This window comes from Hypanus sabinus, chromosome 14 (assembly GCF_030144855.1).
Source record: "Hypanus sabinus isolate sHypSab1 chromosome 14, sHypSab1.hap1, whole genome shotgun sequence".
Classification (NCBI taxonomy): Eukaryota; Metazoa; Chordata; class Chondrichthyes; order Myliobatiformes; family Dasyatidae; genus Hypanus; species Hypanus sabinus.
In genome coordinates this window covers 4,273,655-4,298,098 of record NC_082719.1, presented here as the reverse complement: position 1 = coordinate 4,298,098, position 24,444 = coordinate 4,273,655, and the positions used below count along the sequence as shown (strand labels likewise).

At 40.2% G+C, this 24,444-nt stretch overlaps 1 protein-coding gene across 1 annotated transcript in view; it reads right to left on the bottom strand.

Annotated features, from left to right (window-relative positions):
- The window catches only part of prkg2 (protein kinase cGMP-dependent 2), a 128,916-nt gene that overhangs the window by 11,694 nt on the left and 92,778 nt on the right, over window positions 1–24,444 (bottom strand). Inside the window, exons 12-16 of the mRNA XM_059988492.1 lie at window positions 22,670–22,759; window positions 22,404–22,545; window positions 19,555–19,718; window positions 11,850–11,972; window positions 10,047–10,109 (exon numbers count right to left, since the gene is read on the bottom strand). Coding sequence (XP_059844475.1) covers window positions 10,047–10,109; window positions 11,850–11,972; window positions 19,555–19,718; window positions 22,404–22,545; window positions 22,670–22,759 — 582 coding nt within the window. The remainder of the gene's footprint in view (window positions 1–10,046; window positions 10,110–11,849; window positions 11,973–19,554; window positions 19,719–22,403; window positions 22,546–22,669; window positions 22,760–24,444) is intronic.

Below are 24,444 nucleotides of genomic sequence, written 5' to 3'. Positions count from 1 at the left end.
TTCAGAATTTATTACCTTCATAAAACAGCAAATTGACTTATTTTTTTCAACAAACTATACCAAAGAGATTGACAGAGGAATACTTTGGGACTCTTTTAAGGCTTTTATTCATGGACAAATTATCTCATATTCTGCTGGTAAAAGAAAACAAAGATATTTAGATATAGCTTTATTGGTGGATAAAATTAAAGAAATTGATAAGATTTATTCCGTTACTCCTACCAAGGAACTTTATAAGAAGAGAGTTGAACTGCAAATGGAACATAGCTTATTATTATCTTCTTCAATTGAGAATCAATTAATTAAGACCAGGGCTCAATTTTATATCCATAGTGATCGAACTGGTAAATTGTTAGCTAATCAATTAAAAGCTATTTCGACTAAGCGACAAATTATTAAAATTCGTAAACAAGATGGTAATCTGACTACTGATCATAAAGAAATTAATAATACTTTCCAAGATTTTTATAAATCTTTATATCAATCAGAATTTGATGGTGATCTGTCTATGATGGATAATTTTTTTAACAATTTGAATATTCCCAAACTGACAGATGAAGATCGAAGTTTATTTGATGCTCCTATTTCTATGGCTGAGGTAGGAGAGGCTATTTCATCGATGAATTCAGGGAAAGCTCCTGGCCCTGATGGTTATATTATAGAATTTTTAAAAACTTTTTCTTCTTTGCTTTCCCCTTGGCTATGTGAAATCTTTAATGATGCATTTATTAAGAAGAGACTACCCCAGTCCTTTTATGAAGCTACTATTTCTTTAATTCTTAAAAAAGATAAAGATCCTACTTTATGTGCATCTTATCGCCCTATATCGTTACTAAATGTAGACTCTAAGATTCTTACAAAAATTTTAGCTATTAGGTTAGAAAAGGTACTATCACAGATTATTTCAGGAGATCAAACTGGTTTCATTAGGAACCGATACTCCTTTTTTAATGTTAGAAAATTGATTAATATAATTTACACTTCCTCACCCACAACCCCAGAATGTGTTATTTCATTAGATGTTGAAAAAGCTTTTGATAGAGTTGAATGGACATACTTATTTAATGCCTTGAAGAATTTTAATTTTAGTTCTAATTTTATATCATGGATTAAATTAATATATTATAAACCTGTTGCTTCTGTTTTTACGAATAATTATAGATCCTCTTTTTTTCAATTATCTCGTGGTACGAGACAAGGTTGTCCCCTAAGTCCTTTATTATTTAATATTGCATTAGAACCTTTAGCCATTGCTATTCGTGAATCCCCTAATATTTTTGGTATTACCCGTAATGAGAAATTATACAAGTTATTGCTCTATGCTGATGACTTGTTGTTATATATTTCTGATCCTGATAATTCTATTCCCGCTATTCTATCCTTGTTGGTTCAATTTGGTAGTTTTTCTGGTTACAAATTAAATTTGGATAAGAGTGAACTCTTCCCTTTAAATGCACAAACTTTACTGAATGACAGGATACCATTTAAAATTGTTACTGATAATTTTATTTATTTAGGTATAAAAATTACCAAGAAATATAAAGATTTATTCAGATTGAATTTTTTACCTATGCTTCATCAAATTCAACAACTTACTACTAGATGGTCTCCTTTATCCTTATCATTGGTTGGTCGGATCAATGCTGTTAAAATGATGATTTTACCGAAATTTTTATATTTATTTCAAGCCTTACCAATTTTTATTCCTAAGTCTTTTTTTTTTGATAGCATTGATTCAAAAATTTCCTCATTTGTGTGGCAAAATAAAAACCCCAGATTAAGTAAAAGACAGTTACAGAAATCTAAAAAAGATGGTGGTTTAGCTTTACCCAATTTTAGATTTTACTATTGGGCGAATAATATTCAGAATTTATTATACTGGAAATTAGATTTAGATTTACCATTGTGCCCACAGTGGGTAAATTTAGAATGTAATGGTACACAAGGATATTCTTTATTTTCTGTTCTTGGCTCTTCTCTCCCTGTTGATTTAGCTAAACTTAATAAACAGATATCTAACCCTATTGTCAAACATACATTACAAATTTGGTTTCAATTTCCTAAATTTTTTACTCTAAAAAACTTCGTTCTTGATAGCCCTATCTTACTTAATTTTTTTCTTTAAACCCTCTTTAACAGATCAAGCTTTTAGTATATGGAAAAGGAAAGGTATAATATGTTTTCGCGATCTTTTTTCTGAAGGTAGTTTGATGTCTTTTGATCAACTTTCTAACAAATTTAAATTACCTAAATCTAATTTTTTTAGATATTTACAAATTAGAAACTTTTTGTATAAAGTTTTACCATCCTTTCCTAATTCAACTTTGATAGATTTTTCAGATATGATTTTTACTTTAAATCCCTGTCAGAAGAGATTAGTGGCTCTTATTTATAATATGATTATGAAGATCCAACCAGAGATATCAGGTAGAATTAAACAGGAATGGGAAAAAGAACTTCAATACAATATTTCAACGGAAAAATGGGAAAAAATTTTACAAATGGTTAATTCTTCTTCTATATGTGCTAAACATGCTTTAATACAATTTAAGGTTGTACATAGAGCTCATATGTCTAAAGATAAGCTTGCTCGGTTTTATTCTCATGTTAATCCTCAATGTGACAGATGTCATTTAGATGTGGCTTCATTGACCCACATGTTTTGGTCATGTCCTACTTTACATAATTATTGGAAGGACATATTTGCTACCATTTCCTCAATTTGGAATATTGACTTACAACCTCATTTTATCACTGTAATTTTTGGTATACCAAATGAAGATGATAGTCGATTCTCTCCTCCAATTAGACGAATGATTGCCTTTGTAACATTAATGGCCAGGAGATCTATATTAAAAAATTGGAAAGAAGTAAATCCTCCTACCACATTTCAGTGGTTCTCTCAAACTATTTCTTGTTTAAGTTTAGAAAAAATTATAAGTATTATTTTTGATTCATCAATTAAATTTGAAGAAACTTGGGGACCGTTCATTCGACACTTTCATATGAATTAATTTGACTTCTTCCAGACCTTTACTCTTATTATTCTTGTTCTGGTGTGGAGTTCCAGAGTTTTTGACACCATCATATACTTATAAACTATTATTACTGCCCATGTTAGTTTAGGTTTATTTTTTTTATTATTTCCTTAAATATACATTTTTTCTTATATTTTACACTTTTTTTTCTTTTGATGATTATTTTTAATCTTTTCATGTATAATCAATATAGATTAGATTGATATTGTATGATCCTTTTTCGCTGATAGTTTAATAAGATATTGTTATCTTGTTACTAATTTAATTTCAAATCTATTGTATTTATAACCTATTTAATATAATATTATGTTATGTTCTATTTAAAAAAAACTAATAAAAAGATTGAAAAAGAAAGAAAAGAACATATCTGGCCAAAGCCCTTCATTGGGAATCAGTCTGAAATATCGACTTTCCCTTTCCCTCTATAGATGCTGCCTGACCCATTGAGTTCCTCCAGCAATTTATGCATGTTGCCCTAAATTTCTAGCATCTGCAATTTCTATGATGTCTGTACTTTGTAGTAATGACTTGTCTCTGAATTATATTAATTTTTTTAAACACATCAGAGACCTGACAACTACAATCATATTGATTATGACAGCCCACATGCAAAATGGATGGAACCAGCCGAATGAGTTTGTTACAATTCAATATCCTTGCTGGGAATCAGTCTATTAACTTGTTAAATAAACAAGCAAACTTTCCTCCTAATGTTATTGTTCATCCCCAAGAGGACCAGAACGTTGTTGAGGGTTTGGAGGCTTTCATGCCTCAATGACAGACAGACAGACATACTTTATTGATCCCGAGGGAAATTGGGTTTCGTTACAGTCGCACCAACCGAGAATAGTGTAGAAATATAGCAATATAAAAACCATAAATAATTAAATAATAATAGGTAAATTATGCCAAGTGGAAATAAGTCCAGGACCAGCCTATTGGCTCAGGGAGTCTGACACTCCGAGGGAGGAGTTATAAAGTTTGATGGCCACAGGCAGGAATGACTTCCTATGACGCTCAGTGTTGCATCTTGGTGGAATGAGTCTCTGGCTGAATGTACTCCTGTGCCTAACCAGTACATTATGGAGTGGATGGGAGACATTGTCCAAGATGGCATGCAACTTGGACAGCATCTTCTTTACATACACCACCATCAGAGAGTCCAGTTCCACCCCCACAACATCACTGGCCTTACGAATGAGTTTGTTGATTCTGTTGGTGTCTGCTACCCTCAGCCTGCTGCCCCATCACACAACAGCAAACATGATAGCACTGGCCACCACAGCCTCGTAGAACATCCTCAGCATCATCCGACAGATATTAAAGGACTTCAGTCTCCTCAAGAAATAGAGATGGCTCTGACCCTTCTTGTAGACAGCCTTAAGTGTTCTTTGACCAGTCCAGTTTATTGTCAATTCGTATCCCCAGGTATTTGTAATCCTCCACCATGTCCACACTGACCCCTTGAATGGAAACAGGGGTCACCGGTGCCTTAGCCCTCCTCAGGTCCACCACCAGCTCCTTAGTCTTTTTCACATTAAGCTGCAGATGATTCTGCTCGCACCATGTGACAAAGTTTCCCACCGTAGGCCTATACTCAGCCTCATCTCCCTTGCTGATGCATCCAACTATGATGGAATCATCAGAAAACTTCTGAAGATGGCAAGACTCTGTGCAGTAGTTGAAGTCCGAGGTGTAGATGGTGAAGAGAAAGGGAGACAGGACAGTCCCCTGTGGAGCCTCAGTGCTGCTGACCACTCTGCCTGACACACAGTGTTACAAGTGCATGTACTGTGGTCTGCCAGTCAGGTAATCAATAATCCATGACACCAGGGAAGCATCCACCTGCATCACTGTCAGCTTCTCACCCAGCAGAGCAGGGCGGATGGTGTTGAATGCACTGGAGAAGTCAAAAAACATGACCCTCACAGTGCTCGCCGGCTTGTCCAGGTGGGCGTAGACACGGTTCAGCAGGTAGACGATAGCATCCTCAACTCCTAGTCGGGGCTGATAGGTGAACTGGAGGGGGTCTAAGTGTGGCCTAACCATAGTCTGGAGCTGCTCTAGAACAAGTCTCTCCAGGGTCTTTATGATGTGGGAGGTCAATGCCACCATTCTGTAGTCATTGGAGCCACTGGGGCATGGTGTCTCTAGTACAAGAACGAGGCAGGACGTCTTCCACAGCACAGGAACCCTCTGGAGACTCAGGCTCAGGTTGAAGACATGGTGAAGTATGCCACATAGCTGGGGGGCACAGGCTATGAGCACCCTGGGGCTGACACCATCCGGGCCTGCAGCCTTGCTTGGGTGGAGATGTTTCAGCTGTCTTCTCACCTGTTCAGCTGGTCAATGATCCAGAGATCTATGTTGGCTGGAGTCAATGCCTTATGCTTACCCTAACCCTAACCCTAATGTGACTCTTGGTAGGGTCACCCGTGCCAAACATATCAAAGGGTCGAGGCCAGACTAAGAATGGTCCACCAGTCCTCCAGGTTCAGGGGTTCAGCTCAGGGCTAACAACCCTGACTGGTCAAACAAAATTGCTACAGAAACAGCAATGAAAAATCCTTCTATATCTGTGTGCTACAGAGCTGGGGTACCTTCATTGCAGCCTTAAACACCAGCGGCATAATGAGCAGTACGAAGTTACTATTTGCATTAATTATCAGCAAGATCACCGTCTGTTTTTCTCTCACTGTGTTCTCTACCTTACCCTACTTCATTGGTTTATCTCTTCCTGTAAATCAATTGTGAAGTTCAATATTCTCCATCCAAAGTTCAAAGTTTAAAGTAAATTTATTATCAAAGTACATATATGTCACCATATATTATGCTGAGATTCATTTTCTTGCAGGCATATTCAATAGATCCATAGTAGAATCAATGAAAGACTACTCCAATTTGGGTGCTCAATCAGTGTGCAAAGGACAACAAACTGTGTGCAAATACAAAATAAATAAATAAATAATAAATAATAAATACATAAACAATACAAATCAAGGAAATAAAAAGTTCCTGAAAGTGGGTCCATTAGATGTGGGAACATTTCAATGATGGGGCAAGTAAAGTTGAGTGAAATTATCCCCTCTGGTACAATATAAGCATATAACCATATAACAATTACAGCACAGAAACAGGCTATATCGGCCCTTCTAGTCCGTGCCAAATGTTTACTCTCACCTAGTCCCACTAGCCCACACTCAGCCCAAAACCCTCCATTCCTTTCTTGTCCAGATACCTATCCAATTTTACTTTAACTGACAATACCGAACCTGCCTCTACCACTTCTACTGGAAGCTCGTTCCACCCAACTACCTCTCTCTGAGTAAAGAAATTCCTCCTCGTGTTACCCTTAAACTTTTGCCCCCTAACTCTCAACTCATGTCCTCTTGTTTGAATCTCCCCTACTCTCAATGGAAAAAGCCTACCCATGTCAACTCTATCTATCCCCCTCATAATTTTAAATACCTCTATCAAGTCTACGCTCCAAAGAATAAAGACCTAACTTGTTCAACCTTTCTCTGTAACTTAGGTGCTGAAACCCAGGTAACATTCTAGTAAATCTTCTCTGTACTCTCTCTATTTCATTGACATCTTTCCTCTAATTCAGTGACCAGAACTGTACACAATACTCCAAATTCGGCCTTACCAATGCCTTGTACAATGTTAACATTACATCCCAACTCCTATACTCAATGCTCTGATTTATAAAGGCCAACATACCAAAAGCTTTCTTCACCACCCTATCCACATGAGATTCCTGATGGCTGGGGGAGAATAATAGCTGTTCCTGACTGTCATGGTGGGAGCCCTGTAGTTCCTGTATCTTCTTCCTGATGGCAGCAGCAAGAAGAAAGCATGACCTGGATGATAGGTTCCCTGATGATGGATGCAGCAACACTCTGTGTAGATACGCTCAATCTTGGGGACGGCTTTACCTGTGATGGACTGGGCCATATCCCCTACTTTTTACAAGATTTTCCATTCCAGGGCATTGGTGTTCCCATACCAGGCTGTGATGCTTCTGTGATGTTTCTTGTTTGAAGATAGCATTATACCTTCAGCACTTCATTATAGTTGGCTGTTGGTGGAATATAAACTATGGTCAGGATTATGATGGACAACTTCCTATGTAAATAGAATAGATGGCATTTGATGATTAGGTGTTCAAGATTGGGGGACATGAGTTCAAAGAAACCATCACTTGGGTGCATCACTGAGAGTTTATTATGAAAACACACCTCCACCATTTGCCTTTTCTAAATCAACAGTTCAGTCCATCCTGCGAACTGAGAACCCTTCTGGTCTGATCACCATATCTGGTGTACTGGGAGCGAGCCATGTCTCTCATTTCTCTCCGATACAGCCATCTTGTCCTCAGATCCTCATTTTAGTTCTCCACTGACTGTACTTTTGCTACCTGGATGCTGGATAGAGGGTCTCATTCCTCTGTATTTCGTCCTGGTGTGGAGTCCCCTCTCCTGCCTCCCTTCAAGCCATGGTGACAAACCATTGTCCACTTAAAGGTGCCGTACCCGTTTCAAAGAGAGTTAGTCCAATGAGTCCTTCCCACGATCTTTCCATGGGTCAATTTGTCTTCTACTGTTTTGCAGAATTTTTGTTTGCCACGTTTAAGGTGTTGTTTCAGGGTACTTCTCCACCTGGCAAGATTGGCTACAAGTTCCTCCCACGACTCAATGTTGATATCCAGCATCTTCACGTTCTGCTTGCAGACATCCTTGTATCGCTGTTGCAGGCAGCCAGGAGTTACTTTATCTGAAGCCACATCACTGTAGAGTTTGTCTTTTGGGATGCAGCCATACTGTATGTGGTGGACGTGGCCCAGCTAGTGCGGTCTATGCTGAGAGGCTAGCACAGGAGAGAACCTCAGCGTGCAGGACTCTGTCTGTCCAGGAGATGCCCGAGATGCTTCCAAGGCACCTTAAGTGGGAGGTGTTAAGCCTACTCTCCTGCTTTGCATATGTTGCCCAGGCCTCATTGCCATATAGCAGTTTGCTAGTGACACAAGCATTTTCAGCCTACTTTGTTTTGGAGTTTGGAGTTAACCCGGACTTGTGGTGAGGCAGTTAAGAGTTGTTGCAACCTTCCTGATGTGCTTGTTAATTTCTACATCCAAGGAGGGATTGTCACTGATGATGGACCCCAGGTATGTGAACTGACGAACAACGTCCAGTTTGTAGTTATCAATAATAATGACCAGTGGTGGCTCATGTCTTGTCCCAATACGTCTATCTTTCTCAGGCTGAGAGTCAGGCCAAGTTCCTTGCAGACCTGTGAGAAGTGATCCATCAAGCTCCGGGGGGGCTGCAGGGTGTGGCTTGTATTTGCTGCATCCTCAGTAAACAGCATGTTTCTAGTCATAGCCTCACGCACTTTGACTCTTAGGCGGGAGAGGTTAAAAAACCTGCCATCTGATCTAGGGTGGAAATGATCCCCTCTGTGGCAGTGCCAGAAGGGCAAAGAAAACTCCAAAGGACATTGGGGCAAGAACACAGCCTTGCGTAACATCAAAGGGCTCCGAAGAGCTGCTGTTGTACTGCACAGTCCCCTTCATTTTCTTGAGGAAGGACTTGATCGTGATCTGCAGTCTTGCCAGGCAGCCACCCTTGGGGAGAATCTGAAAGGGCCCGTCTTTGCTGACCAAGTCAGATGCCTTGGTGAGATTAATATACACAATGTAGAGGGGCTCTCTTGGAGTTGGCAGAGAGAGAAAATCATGTCCACAGTTGATCTTCCAGCACAGAAGCCACTCTGGGTGGACACATTCAGCCAACTTCTGTAGATGAACTAAAAAGACTCAGCAAAGATTTTGCCAACACTCAGAGGGAGATACCCTTGTGCAGTTGCTTTTCTCATCTTTGTTTTTGTAGAGGGTAATGATCTTGGTTATCCTCATTGTGCGGTACAGCTCCTTCTACTAACACTGATGGAGGACTTCATGCAGTGGGTGCAGTAGTGTAGATACGCAGGGCTGAACCAGGTCTGGGGGAATCCTATCATTGGCTGGTAGCCTTGCTGAGCTCCTCTAGGGTCAGCTCTGCAACAAGTTTTTCCATTGTCAGCAGGCACTCAATTGTGTCCAGGAATGGGGTGGTGATGGTGTTCAAGCGATGTTGCACATTTCCATTTGAAAATGATAGAAAACTGCTGTCTAGCTATATGATGAATGCCATTGGCCAAGTCTGCGCATGTGACATATTGTTTTGCATTATTACTTCAGATACAGAAAGAGAAGAAAAACTCCAGGCTTTATGCAAATCCCATCTTCCTTAACTTAAAACAGCACTTCATTTTGCATTTTATTGCCTTGCACAGCACCTGCTCTGCACTGATGAATTGTGTTGCTATTGTCCACTGCAGCCACATGAACGGAAGCCAGTACTGCCAACCAGGCCAACACTTGGACGGGAAAATGGTTAAAGACAAACTATGCCTGTAGTTTATATAAAAGTGAGTGCTTTTGTGGACAGCGTGGGCATTATTGTTCCAGCCATCAATATTAGTTGGATGTTGACTGCCTTCAATTAAGTATGTGTAATTGGTGGCTTTAGCCCCATTAGTAGTTTAGAGAACAGAATTACAAAAGAACTTGGTCTCTAGACTAACAAGGAACTTGGATAACTCTGTTGGACAGCGTAGTATATCAGTAACCTAGCCCAAGTTTACAGGAAATAGGAGCCATGACAAGCAGTAGAGGTGGTGAATTTGCCTGTGATCATCAGAAGTATTATAGCTCCTTTGTACAGAGAAATGTTCCTGTGGGCAAACAGTATTATTATGATACAGGAGATGATATAGAACAGAGGAATAAGACCACATGTGGAAAGAGGAAAATGATTTTATCATTGTGATTAAAGCAACATACGTATAAAATGCTGGCAAGGATACAGGTTCCAGTGTTCCAGCCAAATATAGTCACCGATTCCATCTAATACTTTACATAGGCCTACAAAGCCCATCCCTTTTCAAATGTGTGAGGAATCCTACCTGTGTTTCTTAATATCATTGATTCCATTCTTCAGATTTCCCAAGCGTTCATATGGATTTTGCCTGCATTGAAGAATAATACAGTAAAATGAAATTTAATTTTTTTCACAATCTCTTTCTCATGTTTTTCTTGCTCTCGTGGAATTACTGTTTCAATGAGGACAAACTGGTTGTGCTGTTAGTCTAAAGCCTGGAGATACAAGTTCAAATTCCACCATAGCTGCAGGGGAATTAAATGCATTTAATTAAATCATTTTTATTTAAAAGGGTGTTTTAGTAAAATGGATCATGAAACTATGATTTCTGTTGCATTTGATTCAGGGATGTTCTGTGATTAGAGCCTGATCTATGTCATTCACTAGCACAATCTAAACGTATTTACTAGTCATCGCAAAACTGGAGTTGAAACTTAAGATCATCAACTACCATGGAGAATCTGGTTATTTAATTCAATTCCATAACAAAGACAATCAAGTGTCATTAAAAACCCATTTGGGTTCACAAAACCTATCACCTGTGACAAAAAATAACACTACATAATAGCCTGAAGGGAAATTCAGTATAGACATTTTTTTTAATCCAGATCAAAGAACAATTTTTGATCCTGCCCCTAAGGTGAATAACGTCAATGTTATTTTCCTCCATATAACCTAACTATACAGATCTTTGTTGTTTATCAAAGTTGTTAATACTTGCGAAGAGTCGAACAATTAATTAGCAACCCCATGAAGAAAATGACATCAGGGATAACTGAATCGATGCTAACTGCCAAAAGTCTGTCTATCAGGTACAAATTTCTCCCTAAATGAACCTGTATTTAATGACACCAATGTCAGAGGAATGATTTCCGTTGTGGATGAAAATAATGACTGCTTTTTGTGATATAATGAAATTTTATTAAGCACTGTGGGGATTATCACTGAAGATGCTAATGGCTCTTGGTATCAAATATCACACTGACTTGCATAAGGCTTAACTAAGTATTTGAGGGCTGATTTTAACCCTACTTGCCCAGCAGGATCTGAGTGGGCTGGCATTTAAAACAACTGTGATAACTTCCTGTCTTTGAATTTATTGACTTATTTGCTGGCTGCAATTTTGACCATCTTTTAATTTTAACCAGAAGATTGCTTACAGGAAAGCAGCATGGCTATTTCATCAACCTACATATCGGCAGATTTTAGTCCATGACCTTATCAATAAGGCTGCTATGACCTCCCCACAAAGCCAACATTTCAGTAGAGGGTCCAAGACGAGAAAAGTTCAAAAATATTAAGATGCACACTGTGAGGCAGAAAGAGCCAGACTGCTTCTTTGGTCCAGGAGAAATCTTCTGCCTTCACTGTTGCAACATATTTGCCCTTACTTTGCTTATCCTCAGATACTCCCTTCAAATTTCCAACCATTTGCTTCAATTTGTCCAAAATTCTACATCTGCCTGGTGACTAGCCAACATGTTCGACAAGACTTAAGTTTTGAAAAGTCTTGACCTCATACTGTAGGCTTACATCTTTAAACCCATTAGATTTGTGACAGCACATTAAAGATGCTTAATCTTTCTCTACAGAGCTGCAATTTTTTTTCTCTTGTGTAATTGTTTAACTAAAATACTTAAAAAAAATCCTGGTCACAATAAAATTCAGCTGACTGCATATTTTAATACTGTAGAAATCTCGATGGCTCTTGTTGATAAATGGTATTTCCAGAATTATTAATTTCCTCATTGCTCTTTTATGCATTACTCAAAAGAAAGGGCAAAGTTAGACTCATGATACACACGCTATCATTTTTTAAGCTTCTTACTTGCACAGCCTACGAATCATATCTTCAGGTCGTCTTGTTATTTTCTTGGGGAAATCCATCTTTTCCACACCTTTCAGAATTAAGTTGTAGGTCATCATCTGATCATAGCCAGAAAATGGTGGGCTTTTAAACAAGTGAAGAAAGTAACGTTAGGGCATCATGCTGGAATCTCTAAGCTGAGTACATATCACAAATACTTTCAGAAACATGCAAACTTTTCAAACAATCCTCAATAGAAAAAGTCCAAACATATTCAAGTGGAAGAATTTGCCAGAGTACTTTTAGAACATAGAACATTACAGCACAGTCCAGGCCCTTTGGCCCACAATATTGTGTCAACATTTAACCTACTCTAAGATCAGTCTAATTCATCCCTCTTACAAAACTGCCCATTTTTCTATCATTCATGTGTCTATCTAAGATTTTCTTAAATGTCCCTAATGCCTCTTCCACCACTGCTGGCAGGGCCTTCCATGCACCCATCACTCTCCTGCGTAAAGACCTTACCTCTGATGTCCGCCTTATACTTTCCTCCATTCACCTTGTAGTAGCCATTTCCACACTTGGATAAAAAATCTCTATCTGTGCCTCTTATCATCTTGACAGCTCTATCAAGTCACCTCTCACTCATCTTCCTTCGCTTCAAAGAGAATAGCACTTACTCACTTGACCTTTCTTCATAAGATGTACTGTCTGGTCCAGGCAGCATCCCAGTAAATCTCCTCTGCATGCTCCCTAAAGCTTACTTCCTATATCAAGGTGACCAGACCTGAACACAATATTCTATGTATGGTATAACCAGTGTTTTATAGAGCTGCAACATTACCTCATTGTTCTTGAACACAGTCACTCAAGTAAGGCAGGCCAACAAAACATATGTCTTCTTAACAACCCTCTCCACTAGTGCAGCAACTTTGAGGGAACTATGGACATGGACACGAACATCTCTCTGTTCCTCAACACTGCTAAGGATCCTGCATTATATCTTCCAACTTGACTTCCGAAATGAATCACTTCACACTTTTCCTGGCTGAATTCCATCTACCACTTCTCAGCACAGCTCTGCATCCTGTCAATGTCCTATTGCAACCTACAAGAATCCTCCACACTATCCACAATTCCACCAACCTTCCACCAACCTGAAAACTTACCAACTCACCTTTCCACTTCCTCAATCTTATACAAATCAAGCCGAGGTCCCAAAACCGATCCCTGCAAATTATCCCTGTCACTCTCCACCTACACCACACTGTGTCTTCTATGGGCAAGCCAATTCTAAATCCATAGAGCTAAGTTTCCCTGGATCCTATGTCTTCTGTCTTTTGTAATGAGTTTACCACGGGGAACCTTACCAAATGCCTTACTAAAATCCATATACACCACACCATCTGCTGTACTTCCATTGATGTGCATTGTCATATCTTCAAAGAATTCATTCATGACTTGGCCCTCACAAAGCCAAGGAGACTACTCCTAATCAGACTATGCTTCTCCAAGTACTTGCAAATCCTGCCCCTAAAAAATCCTCTCCAATAATTTGATCAGCACTGAAGTAAGACTCACAGGTTATACCACACTTAGGATATTGTGCTCAGTTCTGGTTACCTTACTCTGGCCAGAGTGAGTGGCACTGACTCTGGTCACTGTGGATCCCCTGGGTAGGTCGTTCCCCTAAACAGTATCCAAAATAGTATACTTATTACTGAGGGGAACAGTCATGGGGTACTCTGTACTGGCTGTCCATTTCTCTTTCTTCTCTTGACAGTCACCCAGTTACCTGCTTCCTGCAAATTAGGGGTGACTACCTGCCTGGAGCTCCTATCATTTCCTCAATCTCCCATATGAGCTGAAGGTCATCGAGCCGCAGCTCCACTTGTTTAACAGATTCGCTGAGGAGCTGCAGCTTGACACCATGTGGTGCAAATATGGTTATCTGGGAGGCTGGAGGTCTCCCAGAATGAAGAAGAAACTTACCAGATACTTACCTCACCCAAAACTCATCTCGGCTAAGCCTGATAAGCCAAAGCCTACTCATCCCCAATCTAACACTGGCTCACTCACACAATGGCTGCTCAATAACGACTGTTCTGCTTGCCCCTGCCTTATTTTTATTCCCCCTTCGCGAATGACTGCCTTTCACTGACTGGGCACATTCCAAACTCCGAAAGCTGCCACAAAGTGCTGTGTTTTTCAAACTTCAATTGCGGACCTGTGTGAAGTCGCCTCTCCTTCCACTTGCGCTCCCTTTCACAGACTGGGTACAGTACAAAACAGCCACAGAGCACTGCGTTTCTATTCTTGAATTGCTGTCTCTGTGAAGTCACCTCTTCTTCTTGCACTCCCATTCAGTGATTGGGCATTTTTCAATCTTCTGCAATTAAAAATCTACCTTTGGAGCCGAAGAGCAACTGTGAGCACCTGACGGCAACAAAGGGAGTTTGTAGATGGATCCACAAGCTGCTGATAGTAAAAATACCAATATTCCTCTGAAAGCCCCAAAGCATTAAGTTCTACCTCATTGACTACAACATTTAAAGTATGTTTGACAAGAGATGTGGAACATCTAGTCAAGAGGAAGAAAGAAATTTACTTCAGGTTTAGGAAGCAAGTGTCACCCAGGACTCAACAGCATTACAGGGTAGGCAGGAAGGAACTGAAGAACGGACTTAGGAGAGCTAGAAGAGGGCATTGGAAGGTCTTGGTGAGTAGGATTAAGAAAAACCCTTAGGTGTTCTACACACATATAAAGAGCAGGAGGATGACCATGGTGAGGGTAGGACTAAAAGAAAACAGATGAAGAAGACTGCAGTAGTGATAGGAGATTCCATTGTCAGAGAGATAGAGACAAGATTCTGTGGACGTGATAGAGACACCCAGATGGTATGTTGCCTCACTGGTGCCAAGGTCAGGGATGTCTTGGATCAGGGCATGGTATTCTAAAGAAGGAGGGTGAGTAGCCAGGACACTTGGTATATATGGCCACCAGTGACTTAGGTAGGAAAGGCAAGGAGGTCCTGAAGAGAGATTTTAGTCCTGAATGAATATAATATACCCCAAAAGATATCCATTCCAGGTTCACCATGCAATAGGTTTGAAATCACAGGTACAGTCAGAACAAGTGTTTTAGTAACCCAGTTTTTCCTCTGTCCTTCAGCGCTGTCAACAAGGAGTTGACACATTCATTCCGTGACTGGCAGGCAGTTTCCTCTGAGTGCTCCTGTTTCCTCTAACATCCGAAGGATGAGATGGCAGGCTAAATGCACACTGTTACCTATTGCTAATGTAAGTTCCTGGCAAAACAAATTCATAGGGAACTAAGGGAGAAAACGTTTCAGGTAATAAGGAGAGGATGAAAGGTGTGGATCTGGGCAGCTGGAGAGAATAATGCAAGAATTAACTGTCAGATTATAACAGTGTCAGTAACTCTCAATACAAATGGTGAAATACCCCAATACTGGCCACCAAAAGCAGGGCAAGAACTTCAGGATAGTTTAAAAAATGGTCATGGCTCTCTTGAATGCATTAGCAAAGGCCAAAGTGGGGAACAGTAATAGAGCCTCTGGATAAGGGATGTGTCATGCAGAGAGTCTGTATATACATATTGAAATGTAACAACATGCCATAACATGAAAGTATATTTCTGCCTCACCAGAGTTAGGCCTGGTTTGTTTAGCTGGGTTGAGACACCTCGAGAGGCGGAGTGGAGATATGTCTCTACCAAAGGAGGTGAAAGGCGTTCCTTCCTTCCGCTAGCCTGTAGATCACCCTTGGGCAAGGTGTAACAGCTGCATAGCCCCCTGATCATGGCCATGTGAAGCCACGACAACAGGTGGTGGATGGCCATACAAGCAGCCAGTGCAGATCACAAGTCCTGGTTATATGACCACTGCCACCAGGCAGACAACCTCTGAAGAGTATTGATAATGGCTGGGGTCACCTGTCTTGTAAAGGCACTGCCCAGTAGAAGGCAATGCAAACCAGTTCTGTTGAAAAATTAGGCAAGAACAATCATGGTCATGGAAAGACAGTGACCACCCATGTCATATGACAAACTAACAAGCACACCTGCAGAAAAGTTTAAAATGAGCAAACAATAGCCCATGGGAATACGTCCTGAAGATAATTTCTCTTTACTGGAGTTTCAGGATTCTAGCAGCCCTGCAATTGGTAATAGGTCATGTCAAGCAGGACAGCACAGGTGGAAGTTTGCAATGATGTGATACTGACCAGAGTCAGGGGTCTTCAAAGTTCACAAGGGATAGAATTGGATAATTGTACATTATCTTTATTTACAGATGATGACTGAATTGTTGCACCTCAGCTTCAAATATGTATAAAAGTGCTGTAATTTGTTGCATTAGAGAGGGAACGTACAGCCTCTCTCTGACCAGCGGGTGAAAGATTGATCAATAAATACCTTGCTGTTTGACCTGGGTACAGACTGTGTAAGTGTTTCTTTCAGCCTCAACAGTGGACATGGCCTGTTTATGGACTCCTGCATATACAGTGCTCCACCACCCTAATAAAGCCCCTGTTGACATGCAGACTGCCACTTTTGGCATGAACCTCACCATGAACAAATTCCCAAATCAAGGAATCACAACAGGTAATGATTTGACAGAAGTCACTACTGACCAGGAATTCTGGGCCTTTAGGTTATCCTACTTTGAATAAAGGGTCTTGTGAGAGGATCTGATAGAAGCATTTAAGATCATTATTACTTTAGATAACAGATGGAGCAAAGGCTCTTCCTATTGATAAGACAATAGGATAAGGGCTCAAAAGTTGCAAACAACCAGAAATGATACAGTGATAAAAATATTTTTGCACAGAAAGTGTTTGCCATCTGCAATGTACTGCCAGAAGAGGCTGATTCAGTCATGATATTCAAAAAGGAACTGGATAAGAACTTGGAAGGAAATAAAATTGCGGGGCTCTGCTGAGAAGGCAGGAAGTGGGTTTATTGGCATTGATGAACACAAGATGTTGGAAATTCAGAAGGAACACACACAAAATAGTACAAAGATATTTCAGCTCGGGATGTCGGAGTTTGGAGTTCAATTCTGACGTTATCGGAATGGAGTTTGCACGTCCTCTCTGTGCATGTACGGGCTTCCTTCAGGCTTTCCAGTTGCCTCCTGTTAGTAGGTTCATTGGTTATTGTGAATTATCCCATGTTTAGGCTGGGGTTGAAGTGCCGGGTTACTGGTAGTTCAGCTCAAAGGACCATAAGGGCCGATCTGCACTGTATCTCTAAATAAATAAATAAATACCCATGAGAGCCTGTTAGCAAATCGGAAACTTGAAAGAAACTTGTGAAAAGCAGCAGGAAGTGACCTAAAGTTACTTGAAAATGTATGAACCTATAAATTAACTCTGTTCTGCCCAATCCTCAACCCAAACCCACTCAACCCTCACTAACTTAAAACAAAACCTTAGTAAAGCTAAGGATATTAGGCAGTTTGGAAACTTAATAGCCAGCAGAGGGCCGACAGCAGTACAGGGGCCTTCCTTTCCCTCTGAGTAAATTGCTGAGGCTTCCATCAGCTTTAAACTCCTCTCACGAGCCAGGTATTATCATGAAGATAGACACAATCTTCCAGAGTCGAATTACGTGTGATTTCCTAGTCTGACAAAATCAGCCTGGAGTATTAAAGATTAGCTTTATTTGTCATGTGTACAATGAAACATCGAAACATACCGTGAAATGCGCCATTTATGTGAAATCAGCCACGAGCGTTACCACACTTCTCGAGCCGGCATAGCATGCCCACAACTTACTAACTCAAACCATACATCTTTGGACTGTGGGAGGAATCCAGAGCTCCTGGAGGAAACCTATGCAGTCACGGAAAGCACGTTCAAACTCTTTATAGATAGCTAATCGGTGGTCACTGGCACTCTGAGGCTATTGCTCTAACTGCTATGCTATATTCCAGACACAAAAATAATTCCCATGGAATCACACAACACAGAAAACAAACATCTTGTCCTTTACCTCTATTAATGCAGCTGAAGCAGCTCCACCATGTGTTGTCTCCTCCAGACCAAAAACTGTTAAACATGCCAGTTGCTTTTTGAGTTCAATTTTTTAAACCATTTCAAAATTCGAAGTAAATTTTGTTAGCAAAGTACGTATATGTCACCATTTACAACCCTGAGGTTCATTTTCCTGCGGGCATACTCAGCAAATCTATAGGATAGTACTGCAGTCGGCCCTCATTATTCACGAATTCCGCATGCGCAAATTCAACCAACCGCGAATCGCGAAAACCTGGAAGTGCTTTTCCAGCACTCATTGTTCAAGCATGTACAGACTTTTTTCCTTGTCATTATTCCCTACACAATACAGTATAACAACTATTTTACATAGCATTTACGTTGTATCAGGTATTATAAGTAATCTAGAGATGATTTAAAGTATACAGGAGGATGTGTGTAGGTTATCGTGGATCAGGATCAAAAAAAATTGTAAGTTCTCTTACTAAGTAAGTCAGAACAGGTACATCGGGTATTATCTAGCGTCAGTTAGTCAAATGTTTGTCTTAGTATATAGACCTTTTATTTTACCTTTCTATGTATATAAAACACTTCAGACCGTACATTTCAGCGCTGGGCTCGGGAACGGCCCGGGCTCGATCCAGTGACAGACCGCGATCGAGTGCGCTCTCCACCGTGCTGGGTTGATGTGGAGAATCAAAAACCCAAAACCCCAAAACCCAATAATTAAACCACTGCATTGCTTAGTAAAAATTGTAGCTTTCATTGGGGCAGAGCCTTTCTCACATTATCCTTTAAAATTGTTTCGATCGTTGACCGATGTAGCCTAACGCTTTTCCAATGACCGGTATTGTTTCACCTCTTTCCGATCGCTTTATTATTTCTACTTTCTTGTCAATCATGATTATTTCCATGAACAGAAACACTGCGGATTCAGAGCTCCGATGCGGGGTCCTAATGTCCACCACACTGAGACATGTTAAATAAGGTCTGGGGTTCCACTGGGTCCTAAGATCCACTGCATTGAGACAGGTTGAATAAGGGACTTGAGCATCTGCGAATGTTGGTATCCATGAGGGGTCCCGGAACCAATCCCTCATGGATAAGGAGGGCCGACTGTATAACAGGATCAATGAAAGATCAACCCGAGTGCAGAAGGAAACAAATTGTAAATAAAAATAAACCACAATACATAATGAAAACAAGAGATTATGAGATAAAGAGTCCTTGAAGAGAGATCAATAATTCTCACTTCGGAGAGCCAGGTAGAAGAATGCATGTTGCCAGAGGTTAATGGCCAAGGTGCATCAGTCACACAATATAATGATAAAATGATATTTAACTAACACTGCTGACATGAAATTTAGAAAAAGCAAGACAGCTATCCCAGGTTTGGAGAACCCTGAGGAACTTAGATCCGGGGCAACTAGTTTTCCTATAACATGTTTCATCTGCCATTTAATATCTCAAAATACCCATCCAAAATGTTATTTTATTTAAGTTGTGATTGCTCTGTCTGGTGTATTGATTCCTGGTCTGCTGAACCAGCAGATCAGACTGAGCGAGTCCCGTTGGATGCTGCTTCTGTGCCTGAGGACACCTGCATCTTTGCAAATCAAGCAATTTTTAGAAGTTTAGCTCCTTGGTTTTCGATTCATATCTTGCTCCATGTCTAATAATGCAGGTGATACAAGGAGACACTTACCTGCCAGTAAGTAGTTCAAAGACAAGTATTCCCAATGACCAGAAATCCACACCAAAATCATGGCCTTTGTTCAGGATAATCTCCGGGGCCACGTATTCAGCTGTCCCACAGAATGTCCATGTTTTCTGACCTCTGCCAATCTTCTTAGCAAATCCAAAGTCCACCTGAATGCAGATGATAATAAAATGTATTCTTCTAATTATTGGCAATATCTGTTCAATCAATATAATGGCTATAAATGGACACAAACTTGCAAATGTGATCAGTTCAGGATGGACAAAGGCATATACTGACCTTGATAGACTTTATGGCATCGGTGGGAGTTTATTTAATATAACAACTGATCTAGACCATGAGCAGAATTAAGCCATTTGGCCCATTGAGTCTTCTCTGCTATTCCATCATGCCTGATTTATTATCCCTCTCAACACCATTCTCCTGCCTTCTCCCCATTATCTTTGATGTCCTGACTAACCAAGAACTTATCAATTTCTATTTTAAATATAATCAATAACTTGGTCTCTGCAGCCACCTATGGCAATGAATTCCACATATTTACTACCCTCTGGATAAATCAATGTCTCCTCTTCTCTGTTCTAAATGGATGTCCCTCTAGTCTGAGGCTGTGCCCTCTGGTCCTAGGCTCCCTTACTATAGGAAACATTGTTCCTACATCCAACCTATCCAGAACTTTCAGCATTCAATAGGTTCCTTGAGAATCCCTATCATTATTCTGAACTCCAGCAAGTACATGCCCAAAGCCATCAAACACTACTCATACGGTAACATCCCCAAAATCATTCTTGTATACCTCCTCTGGACCCCCTCCAATTCTAGCACATCTTTTCTTAGATAAGGGGCCCAAACCTGCTCACAATACTCCAAAAGGTATTTGACCAATGGCTTACAGAGGCTCATCCTTGCTCTTATACCAAATCCTCTCAAAATGGACGCTAACATTGCATTTGCCTTCCTTACCACCTACTCATCCTACAAGTTAACATTTAGGGACTCCCAGGCAATCTTGCTAGCCTGGCCCTAACTGACATAGCACTGCTAATATGATCCTGGTTCCTTCTTGAGGGCCGGTGATATGGGGAATCTCTAGATAGGGAGTGCCTCACTCTGCTCCTCCAGTGCCAGTGGTATCCTTCTTTTCAACTACAATTGCTGCAATCTGCAGAATGTAATTTCCATATGAGAAACATATCTTTCAACTGTCTAAACAAACTAGTGATTTTACGATCTCCTGAAGGAATCAGCGAACTTGACTCTCAGAAATGCAAGTTTCGACCCTTGAAGTAGATGAAGGTTGGCCATGGCTAGAAGAGAGGGGGAAGGAGATGGCCAGGTGGCTTTCAAGCAGGTTAACGCATCGAGACCGGAGACCAGAAAATGAACCAGTGTTCAGCCCCACTATGTGCCAGCCAAGATCCCCCACCTGAGTTGATCCAGTCTATCTGTGTTTGACCAGACTCGCTCTCTTCTCGCTGTGGGAGGGAGGTGCTGGCGTCTCAGGTCCCACGCCGCTTGGCTCAGGTCGGGAAGAGTTATTGCCCAACTGCCACTGGGTTCCTGGACAGGCTTCACTCACCGGAGCACTGAGCTGACTCCCCGGCCCATGGGCTCACTCTCCAGACTCTCTAGCTCATGTTCTCAGTATTATCTGTCTTATTACTTGCACATTGGATATTTGTCAGTCTGCATTATCTGTGTTTTCTGTGGATCCTATTGTATTTCTTTATCTTGCTGTGGGTGCCTACAAGAAAATGAATCTCAAACTTGTATATGGTATACATACTTTAATAATAAATTTACTTTGAACTTTGATGTTCTAAGAGGCTAGTAGAGGCAACACATACAAAAAGCTAGAAGAACTCAGCAGGCCAAGCAGCATCTATGGAGAAAAGTACAGTCAACGTTTCAGGCCGAGACCCTTCAATCCCTGCCAAAGGCTCTCAGCCTGAAATATCAACTGTACTTTCGTTCCATAGATGCTGCCTGGCCAGCTGAGTTCATCCAGCATTTTGTGTGTGTTACTCAGATTTCCAGCACCTGCAGATTTTTTCTTGTTTGTAACTAATGGAGGCTCTGATTTCTTCAAGGGATCATGGAATCTTCTAAATCAGGCTAACACTCAGTGTATCCAAATACAGCCGTAAGTTTTTGCTGGAATTGGCTATGACAGTCCTGAACATGTGAAGGAATTGTTGTTGAGAAAATGGATGTTCAGCTTATTTGGTGCAACTTCTAGCACTGACAAGCAGTCAGCAATGAGTCATAGGAGCCTGGATGATCCAAAGCAGTCTGTCACATTCTGCTTACCAGTCCTCTTCCTCAGTTTCACCCATGAAAGAATCTCAGTTCCAGGTACATAAATAGCTAGCTAGAACATTCCTGTTGAGTAGGAACTTATTTGAAGAATTCAAAATTAATTCTTAAATATATATTCCTTGAAAATCTTCACTTTACAGATATAAACAGAGATGTGCAGGTCACCTTGACAAATGTTGCGATTTCATCAAACGTCTTTCCACATTGTTCCACTGTGTGGGGATTGTCACAACCAGAGAAGACTACTGTAAGCAAGTCCTACCAGGTTCTTATTACAATCCACTGGCCTCTCAAGACACCCAGCTAGCAACTATTTTGTTTTCCCGTATTTGCACGGTCCTTTGAGTGAATGTGGGAGCTCTGTCCCTCTCCTCTGCAGCTTTTGATTTCTTCAGGAGACCAGCATGGCTCAAGTCCCAGTGTGCCTTTGTGGAAATTGGATTCATCGCCTGTGAACAGTTTGCCCAGCACTACCTTTGCCCAAGTAATCCTCAAGAGTGTTACTTAATACTTACCAACTTTATGTATCCTTCAGTATCAAGCATAAGATTCTCTGGTTTCAGGTCCCTGTAGACAACTCCAATATGATGTAGGTAATCAAAAGCTTCCGTCACACATGAAATACAAAATTTTGATGTAAGCTCATCAAAGCTGCCTCTGACAAAGGAAGAATGCATTGAGATATTTGGTCAGTAAACATGCAAGCTAAGAAAGACTTCACAAAGGTCAATTTAGAAAGCAAAGTCGACTATTTTTTTGTGCAGATGTCAGATTAGCTTACCTATCCCTAAGGATGCTCCAGATCTCTCCTCCAAGGCAAGCCTCCAACAGCATGTAAACACACTTGTTATCTTTAAAGCTGCGAAACAGTCTACAACAGCAGAATGGGAGAAAACCAATACAGCTTAAAGAGCTCGCTCAGAATCTGAATGAAAATGCAATTGAGTTTATGTATTTGGATTCAATATAGTAAACAGAATTAATTGCAAAGAGTTGCTGCCACGACATTAACTTGCCCAATTTATGTTTGGAATTAATATAAAGATAAGTATCTTTTTATACTTAAAGTAATAGTTTGAAAATGGTTAAGAATTTACAGAGAACAATGGTGTGAATAGGGTTGAGATTTTAATGTTAACAAAGAGCTATTCGTTCTAATGATTACCAGCTAGTAATGAGAAGTTAAATATCCATTTCCTAAATTCTTAGGTTCACCAAAACTCAATGAGTCAGAAGTACCAACAAGACTAAAACATAAATGAGAAGTATTTTAAGTTTAACATATTTGGGATTATGACAACCGCTACATTCAAGAGGATTGTAACTGTTAAGTTTACTGCAAACCATTTGAACCAATACATGTGTGCAAATACATGTTGAATCCTAGTTTTATTCTAATTTTACTCTGAGTTTATTTCAAGCTAGGCGTCCAGGTTTTCTGCTGCAAATCAAGCAACAGCAGAATGACTGCTGACTCTATGATGATGACCAGAATTAGACAAACCAGCAAGATTTGACTTTGATTGTTGTTCTCCTTGCTGTTGTGGATTGACAGACCAAACTACAAAGCAATCATGTTTATATTGCATAAAGCAACCATTACATTGTGAACTAGCAATTGTAAAAGCATTGATGCTACCAGCCAGCAAATCAATGACCCAGCTAATTTCTATCAGACTGTGCTTCCCTTTCCTTGTTGTCGTGTCATCTACCAGCAGATGAAACGTGGAATTTGAAGCTCAATGACAGTTCGACCTTCTTGAGATATTACCAGATACGGTCACCCATCACCATCAAGTAGGGAATTCAACCATTTTGCCCTTCATTGCAAGATGAATTGCTGAGAAAATAGTCAAACACGTTATCTCTTACCAGAACATCACCAATTCTGATACTACTGGCATAAGGCTATGCTGGAAGGAGTAATTAAACAGAACTTCTCTTCCCCTCATCTTTTGTCATATTCTTAGACTAAGGTCACAGCAGCTCATGTAGATCTACAATTTTACATTGAATGTTTCGAATGCATTGGCCTCCTCAGTGGCTTCACCTTGGAAAGGAAACAGGATCCAGCGGAGCCCCACTCATCTAGTTTAAATAGTTCAGGTTTGGCACTAATCATGAAATAAAATTTTGATTAACAGCATTATTTTATTTCATGGTGAACAAAGAAACTACGGCTGACATTATTTATTGCTTTCATTCTCTTAAGAGTAACCATTTAATATTTATTTTCCAAGTTTTCCAAAGTTCAAATATTATGCTCTTGATTAAATATGAATGAAGCAATTTCCAAGTTCCGACTACTCTTAACTCCTTTTCATTCCAAGACCTTGATCTTTATGATCAGAGACAACATTCTCTGTGAACTCATCCCAACAACGTTACCTCCAACTGTTAGTTATTAAATAAGGCAATGGTTATGGACAAACTGCCTTTGTGAAAGACAGCCAAAGCATGGCTTCAACATGTTATCAGCAGTAGTCTCCACATCTTATAAAATTAGGAAGTAATTTTAGCTCTGAATACCTTCAAATAAATTTCCCTGCCATGGGT